Here is a 9,510-nt window from a genome sequence, read left to right as displayed (position 1 = left end):
GATACAGGAGATCACATGATACAATTTGACTTCTTCATTGAAAATACCTTTCTCAACAACATAAATGGTGACTATGGATGTGGATCTCACCAGATGGAACATACAGGAAACAAATCAACTATTTCTGTGGAAACAGAAGAAGAAGAAGCTCAATATCATCAGTCAGAGCAAGACCAGGGGCTGACTGTGGAACAGACCATTGACTGCTCATGTGCAAGTTCAAGTTGAAGCTGAAGAAATTAGAGAAAGTCCATGAGAGCCAAAAAATGCCTTGAATATAACAGAAAGAGTGAAGCCTAATATAAACTATGGACTTTATTTAATAACAGTATATAAATATTGATTCATCAATTACAAAAAAATGTACCACACTAATGCAGAAGGTTATTAATAAGAGAAAATGTGTGCAGAAGTAAGTGGACGTATACGGGGATTTTCTGCACTTTCTGCACAGTTTTCCTGTAAGCCTAAAACTGTTCTAAACAATGTATTAAAAATGTAATACGGGAAAAAGCTAGATAAAAGTTCTGTATCAGTATTCACTTTTCTGTTTTTGTTGCCTGAATGGTGACAAATATTAAAAATAGGAATTGGGGTTAAGTATTTTTAGAGTTCTTTGTGATATCATCGTAACTTTTTTGTGATTTTGAATTTTTTTTTTTAAATTAAGGTATAATCCCACGATTGTCTCCTTCATCCAGGTAGGGTCTTTATTTCACCAAACACAATGTCTTCTCTTAGTGATTGATCTCTCCTAAGGACATGGAGAAAGCAAGCAAGTTGGAAAATGTTCTGTTGTGATCCATAATGTTTCATTGCCTAATTTTCAGAAGCAGGTCTCCAGGACTTTCTTCCTGTTCTTTATTGACTAGAAAATGCTGAAACCTGTCCATCATCAGTGACCCTGCTGGAATTTAAAATACTGATGGCATTGCTTTCAATGTCACAGCAACATACAAACCATCACATTACAACAAACTGATAGAGGATTGGTAGAATGTATGTTAGAGTAAACCAAAATTTCAAAAATAAATTGTGATGGAAAACTAGTAGGTATGATATATATATTCCTTCTCATGGGTGAGTTGATGTGGAAATGAAGAGAAGAGTTGCGGACCATCCTAGCCACCCATCACATCTCAGCGCCACCCTCCCCTTCAGCTTACACCGTGATAGTCATTATGCCAACATCTGATAGGAGATCAAAGTGCCCCACTCCTCCTCCCCTTGCAAGTCATTCATACAGTTCTTCTTGGAACACTTGAAAGAATATATATTTTTTGCCATTCTTAATATAGATAATTATCATGAATACAAACATGAAGAATAAACTACAGTAAATAAAATGTTAGCAATTGTACCAGAAGTTATGTACTGTCAGTGTCTTAGGGTAGGTTCTCTAGAGAAGCTGCATGCTCAAGTCCCAAAAACCAAAGGTTAGATGAATAGAAGCCAGTTGAAGGATCCAGAGCTAGCAAAACCCAGGGAGCCTTTCTGGAAAGTCCGCCCACATCAGATGCAGGCCACACCCCCAATGAAGCCCTTCCCAACTGATTGGCTACTCACAGCAGATCCCATCATGGAGGTGATCACACTATATCAGATTTCATCATGGAAGCGGTTACATCGTTATATGACTGCCAAGCTACATCATAACTGAGAAATCCCTGAGAATCATGGCCCAGCCCAGTTGACACATAACCTTATATCACAGTACACCCCTTGTCAACTTGGCACCTGTACACATCTCCTCAAGCATACGTAGTCTGAATAAGGACACTTATAAAGTCATACTTGTGCCTAACATGATACAACTAACACGCATACAACCAAAAATGCACTAGCCCTGTTTATATCTTATATTTTATAGGTAAAGAAAACACAAATATTTGATGCACACAAAGAAATACTCATTACAGTTACAGTTCTCATTTCTGGAACTGGTCACAAGGTCATAACTGTTATTTAGAACTACTTTCTTCTACCATCCATTCCGTATTCCCTTTGCCCTCAACAAGCACCTCAGCTGGTTGTGGTTCTTCACCTGGTGGGGCCATTAGTAGTCGTGTCAGAATTGGGGTGGTGTAGTTTTCCATTGACTTTAATCACAGGGCACGGTAGTCCTAATAAATGCCCTAAGGGATCTCCTGCGTTCCAGACATTCTCTTCTTTACCTCCATTATATAGTATCAATCTGATTTCCTCTTGGTCATCAGGATCAATCACATCAGCCAATATGGTAACTTCTGTCTTTGCCTGTTGATACAGAGACATAAGGACCCCAAAGTGGCCAGGTGGCATTCTTAACTTCCGGTTCAATGGAGTCAATGATGTGTCTCCACGTGGGAGCATTCCTCCCTTTGGAAAATATGTCTAGACCCACAAAACTAGGGTTGCAGGGACAGAAACCCTTTGGTGAGTATTTTCATGAGACACAAATATCTTCACTTCTTTGGCCCATTCAGAGAGGTGTATCCTTCTTGTCTCCAATTTTCCAATCATGTTCCTTCCAAGTCCCTGACCATTCAACCAAATTATTGACCACAGCCCAGGAAACGGTATTCAATAACACATCTGACCCTTTCTCCTTCCAAGCAAAGTGAATAATCAGGTGCATTACTCAAAGTTCTCATCGGGAGGATTTCCCTTCACTGCTGTCCTTCAGAGAGGTGATCACACTATATCAGAGCTCATCATGGAGGTGATTACCTCCATCTACGACTGCAAAGATACATCATAACTACCTCGCCACTGAGAATCATGGCCCAGCCAACTTGACACACAAACTTAACCATCACAGTCAGTCATTGCTTAACGGAGAGAAGGCTTCTACACATGCACCAAATTGCCTTGCAAAACAACTATATATAAAAAAAAAACTTTATGTATTTTTTTATTTTTCAATATCAATACACAGTTTTGTAGTTCAAAGGTTTGATTTATTACATTAAAAAAAATTCAACTCTATTTCAGGAATAGGACATCTGAAAGACATGATACACAAAAAAATTTAAGAAACAAATATATCTTCTTTTTCATGCTTTAGTCAAGTACACATATGATACCTTATTAACTAATGTATTAAATTCAGTATCTGAATATTATACCTTAGTCTTAGACTTCAAGACTTTTTAAAATTCTTATACCTATGGCTCTCCAACTGGAATCATTCACTAAGGCAAAAAATGATAAGTGAATATGTAAAAAATAACTTCCTGTCACATTTTTCTAAAAGCATTTTTTTTCCTTGAAATACCGTCTACCTCTTTCTCTAAATCTTTTGTCAACTTGAAGATCCTTTGAAAACTAGAAGCATTCGATCTGTAATCTGATTTCTGATTTTCATCATATGTTTTTGGCTGTTATGAAATAAATCTACTTTTATTAAGCATTAGTGGTGATACTGTATAAAATATTTTCAGATCATTTCACAAGTAAATGAAATCTATTAGATATGAAAAAAAGGAGAGATAGAAACTCATTTCTTTTCTATTGCTTAAATTTCATTGTACAGTGGTTTAGTTCTCAGTGGTTATCAAAAGAATGCTTATCAACAAATAGCTTGAAGATAAAAGTTAATTGAGCAGCACAATATGTAAGCTTGCAAGTGAGTGCATACGAAGAATTAGAGTTAAAAAAATCCTGTATATGATTTCTAACATATGTTTGCACTCTTTCTTTTGTTCCATCCCAGCCCAATCAGCCTAAGACCACTAGGGACAGAGCACTGGTCCAACAAAGTCAGATTTACCAACTCACTGCAGTAAAGGAGACTGAAAACCAGAGGGACCAACAAAGTAAAATAATTACTATAGATTTTGCAGAAAGGTGGAGTTTAGGTGAAATTTAATAGAAGGAGTATTCTGATAGCCTGAAAGAAAAGCAAGGCTATGGTTAAAGTGGTCAAAATCAGATCTGAACTATAAACTGGACCAAAAGATTGTTTCTTTAGAAAATACAAAGTAGAGATATATCTGCAATTTTTTTCACAGAAACTCCTTGTCCAAAGCTCTTCATCTGGGTTAGAAACTGAGGTTGCATAGGAGTGATATAGTGCCTCCTAGCAACGGACTCGATGACACCTAACAACAACAGCAAGAGTTGAATATTACAGTCTTACTCACACAATTTCAAATGGCAAAGTTTCTAATAGTTAAAAATTTTAAAGAAGAAAGTTTATCACAGCAATAAAGCAGTGATTACTCAAAGAAGGGAGTTGTATGATACTTCATAACAGCAACAGGTCCTTGTTTGAAATTATTTCCATTTAAAGCTGTTTTTCTCTCAGTCTGCTATTTCAGTCTGATAGACGACTTGGTTTATATTTTTTAGATTTTCTTATCCTGAAAATAAATTGTCTTTAATTTTCAGTTCCATCATGTTTCATATTAAATTACCATTTTTTTATATTAGTTCACTTGTTTAATTGGATTATGTTTATTAGTTTTAAAGAGTTCTAGGAAGTCAAAAGAACTAGGTTAACACCCAAAGGAAATGCTCCTTTCCTGTACCAATGATTTTACAATTTAGTTCTTTAAATCATTTTATTGATACGTTTTTGAAACTGCTCATTCAGAAAGACCTAACAAAAATCTACCAATAAGGTCACATCTCCTTGCACTAACCCTAAGTACCCGAGAGAGATGTAATATTTCACCCTCTCCCAGAAGATTTATCCATAAATATTTAAGCAATAATTTAATAGCAAATTGTCATCAGTAGGGAACACGTTATGAGGAAGTGTGAGGCAAAGAAAATGTAAGACATTGGGAGAGAAGTTAGACAGAACCAGGACTGGACAGAGTTAAAGAGACAAAAGGAAACAAGAGAACACTAAGAGCAATGTTCAAAGACTATGAAAGATTGAGCCAATTGAAGGGTAGTAAGTGTTAATATTAATGAAATAATAAAATAAACAAAAAGAAAAAAGAGAGACAGATTATAGAAACAAAAATAACTCTTTTAAAAGAAGAAAATCATGGAAGAAAAAAAGTGAGAAAAGGTGGAATCAAAATACAGAGTCTGTGGAACTTGCATTTATGGTAGAAAGAGCTGCAATGAGGTGAGTGAAGGGGGTTATTATGGATTTGACATGTTCTATCCAATGACTGATCAATGTGTAACTGTGTAATCACAAATTGGTGCTACTTGATAGATCCATCACAACAGGCAATCAATACTTCAAATTTGCTGTAATTTAAAAACAATCTACATGCAGTTATTTTTGCTAAAATATTGCATGTTTGTATGAAAAAGATACATTATTTTGTATACTCAAAATCAAACACTCCCCAAATGCAAGAGAGTAAAATTAGTAATTAGTTATTGCCCTTGTTCAGGAACTGGATATGCTCTATCTAAAATAGATCATGCTATGAATTAATTTGAAAAATCGAAAGGTAATTTAGTTAAAAATAGTAAATCAAATTATTTCTCTTTCTGTTTTTCTTTGACTCTTGTTAAAATGTATGCATAGAGTTCCATATACAGTATCTTACAACTAATACTAAAAATAATCAAATAAAAATAGTGTACATATGTATTGAAATATGTGGCATGATTATCACATACTTCAAGGAAATGTGATGAGTTCATGATCTGACAAATTCAACAGAGTAATTGAAAGTAAAATTTGTAAAATACCATCTCATAATATAATGATAATAAATACTCTATTGATCCTCTTATTTACCATCATTGCAAATTGATTTTTCAATTTTGAAAATGGAATATGATAAATCTTATTATTTTATTCATACAACTTGTGATTTAAAATAGAAGCTGTTCTTATTAGTAGATTTTGGAAACAACTTTGAGTAGTGACTCAAATTTGAATATAAATTATCATTTCCTTGAACCTCCTAATTAGATTCCACAGAGATGCATAAAAAATTTCCCTAAAAACAGCCAATTGTTATATTCAAAGTAACATGTCTCTGGAGTTTGACCCTTGTGATTAATAGTCACAGCTCCACTTTGTACAACGTCTTCAGACTCTTTGTGTTTCAGTTTTCCTATCTGTTATTCAAGTAAGATAACAAAACTAAGTTAGCAGGATTTACAAAAATTCATTAGAGAGTAGATGCAAATGCTTAGAATAATTGCTGGCAAATAGACATTCACTATATATTGGCTATTGTTAGCTGTTATTTTAAGTTGACATTTAAATGGGTTCTCCTGGACTATCTTTTATCAAAAGAACAAATGTACAGTGCTAAAGGATATTAACAATGAATACTGATACTTGCACTAGAAAAGAGTTGATACATATATTGGTTGACTGAGAATGACACAGATACTGAGAGATAATAGAACCAAGAAATTTGTGAAAAACATCATTTAGATTTAATTGACATGAATTATTCTTTCTTTGCATTCCCTATTGTACTCTCTCACCCCTCAGTCACAGTTAAGACAGTTGAAATGTTTTTCTCTATCTGTATAATTAATGATTGATCTAGGTTCTTGCACTACCCAAGGGAGCCCTGGTGGCACAGTGGTTAAGCTTTCAGCTGATAATCTAAATGGGCTTTTTGAACCCAACAACCAATCCAGGGAAGAAGGAAGTGGCAGTTGGTTTCAGTAAAGATTTACAGCCTTGGAATCCCTATCGGGCAGTTCTACTCTGTCCCAATGGGTCGCTATGAGTCTGGATAGACTAGATTGCAATGCGTTAACCAAGCACATCTTGGAAAACTAATGCTATTTTTCTCTGATCTGTAGACACTTTGTTTAAAAATTAGAAGAATACTAAATCATTGCTGCTCGGAGTGTGATCCCTGACCAGGAACATCTTCTGGAAGCTTGTGTGAAATGCAGACTCACAGGCCCCACCTCAAGTGACTAGACTGGAAGATGCATTTTGACAACAACCCCAGGTGATTGACATGGTGAGTAGCACTTGAGACACTCAGATCTAGATGACCTTAAAACCCTTTTCTCTGTAAAGGGGGTGTGGCTGATGTATAGACCACTTAACTTTATAGACACATTTTCAGTCCTTATATACTCCCTGATACTGAATACATGTAGTAAAGACTGAGATTGATGGAGTATAGCACATTTGTTGAGTTTAAGAGTGTGATTTGTGGTGAAGAAAAGAGGCAAAAAGGGAATGCTGAGTGAAGTTGCTAAAGTGGAAGCAAGCTTCAAGTGTCTTAGATAAAGGAAGCAGTTTGCCTAAGTGCATTGCTGGATATAGAAATATTTCTGGGTGTGAACAATGTATTCATGTAATGCAGAACTTCGAATATCACATTAATGAGTTTAAACATGAAAAAATCAAGACCCGTAGTAAAATTGTGAAAAGAGGAAAAAAAATTGAAACTATTTTTTTTCAAATCTTATAGTTTATTTCCAAAGACTATTTAAAAAAATATCGTGGTGAAATGTATATAACAAAACATTTATCATTTCAACAATTTTTTACCTACAATTCAGTGACTTCATTTGTCGGTTATATGGTGAAACTATCAAAAGTATTCATTTCCAAATGTTTGCAATCTTTAAGAGAAACTCAGTATCCACTAATTCACTTGCCTATTTTAAATATTTCATATAAGTAGGGCCATATAATATCTGTCCTTTTGTGTGACTTATCTCACTCACTGTAACATTTTCAAGGTCCATTCATCTCTCAGCAGGTAGCTTAACTTTATTTCTCTTTATGAATGAATAATATCCCATTGTATGTATGTATCACATTTTATTCATCCATTCATCTGTTAACAGACACTTGGGTACCTTTGAGCACAAAGCCTAGGAGTTAGAGGAGCAATTGGGAAGCTATTACTGTTAAATATGCATGTGACAGGAACCTATGTTTGGAAGGCAGATTTTTGAACAAAGACAAAATTATGTATTTTTATTCAAGGACCATGCACAAAAAGTCGACTTAGAAAATAGTGAGTCCAGATGAAAAGGGGTCAGTCCTTGTAGGTTTAGATGTAATTTATGGCTGAAACAAATGCATGGTGATGCCTAGAACAGGCTAATAGAGGCAGAGAGGCTGGATTTGAATCTTGTACCTTAAATTTGCAATCTTTGCAAAAAAAGATAAAATTATTTATAGATTAATTTCCTAAACTGATACTTGGTTATGATAACAAATCACTCACTGCTGCATTAAATTAACAGATACTAACCCTGTACTGCTCCAGGTACAGAAGAGGCATTCATAAATGTAAGAAAATATCTGAATATCTACATTCAGTTCTTGCTCTTTCATGAATTCATTTATTTTCATTTTTCTAGGAGTGTGTAATTTGTTTCAAAGTCTTTCAGTCTTGAGTCTCTGTTTCCTCCTTTATTTCAGTACCACAATGGGCACAGACAATGGAACTGTCTCCCAGGAATTTCTTCTGTTGGGCTTTCCAGGCTCCCAAGCCCTTCAGCTCTCTCTCTTCGTGTTTTTTCTAGTGATGTACACCCTCACAGTTGGTGGTAATGTTGCTATCTTAACGTTGGTGAGTACCTCCCACCAGCTCCACACCCCCATGTACTTCTTTCTGAGTAACCTCTCTTTCCTGGAGATTTGGTATACCACAGCTGCAGTCCCCAAGACCCTGGCCATCCTCCTGGGGAAAAGCCAGACCATATCATTCACTGGCTGCCTTTTGCAGATGTGCCTTGTTTTCTCATTAGGCTGCACAGAATACTTCCTCCTGGCAGCCATGGCTTACGACAACTATCTCTCCATCTGCTATCCTCTACACTATGCTGCCATCATGAGCAGCTTGCTTTCAGCACAGCTGGCCCTAGGCTCCTGGGTCTGTGGATTCCTGGCCATTGCAGTGCCCACAGCCCTCATCAGTGGCCTCTCTTTCTGTGGCCAACATGCCATCAATCACTTCTTCTGTGACATCACCCCCTCGATTGCCCTGGTCTGTACCAGCACACAGATAGTGGAGCTCGTGGCCTTTGTGATTGCTTTTGTGGCCATTCTAAGTTCCTGCCTCATCACCCTGGTGTCCTATGTCTTCATCATTAGCACCATCCTCAGGATTCCCTCAGCCAGTGGCCAGAGCAAAGCCTTCTCCACATGCTCCTCTCATCTAACCGTGGTGCTCATCTGGTACAGATCTACCATGTTCCTTCATGTCCGAACCTCAATCAACAATGCCTTAGATCTGACCAAGGCCGTCACCGTCCTGAACACTGTGGTGACTCCAGTTCTGAACCCCTTCGTCTATACGCTCCACAACAAGGAAGTAAGAGAAACAGTGCTAAAGAAAAGGAAGAGGAAATAGTCTCTAACATAACAAATCTCCTATAAATTGTGTCCAAACATATAGAGGTCTCAAGTAAGAATATGAGAAGACAAAGTAAACCATCCATGATACCAAACCCATTGTCATAGAGTTGATTAAGGCTCATGGGGGACCCTATGTACAGGGAAGGAAAAAAAAAAGTGAAAAACAAAACAGAAACCTAGTAAATTTGTGCTGTTTTTGATGTAAGCAGACTTTGTTTTTTTAAGGAGAATTTTGAGTTCCATTTATAAAATTAGGA

General features: G+C 36.2%; 1 protein-coding gene across 1 annotated transcript; it reads left to right on the top strand.

Moving 5' to 3' along the window:
• Positions 1-8,321: 8,321 nt before the first annotated feature.
• Positions 8,322-9,248, top strand: LOC100655412 (olfactory receptor 6F1-like). The gene has a single exon (XM_003422564.3). The coding sequence runs from the start codon at positions 8,322-8,324 to the stop codon at positions 9,246-9,248; it is 927 nt and encodes a 308-aa protein (XP_003422612.3).
• The last annotated feature ends 262 nt before the right edge of the window (positions 9,249-9,510 follow it).

Source organism: Loxodonta africana, chromosome 16, assembly GCF_030014295.1.
Source record: "Loxodonta africana isolate mLoxAfr1 chromosome 16, mLoxAfr1.hap2, whole genome shotgun sequence".
Classification (NCBI taxonomy): domain Eukaryota; kingdom Metazoa; phylum Chordata; class Mammalia; order Proboscidea; family Elephantidae; genus Loxodonta; species Loxodonta africana.
This window is presented reverse-complemented; position numbering and strand designations above follow the sequence as displayed.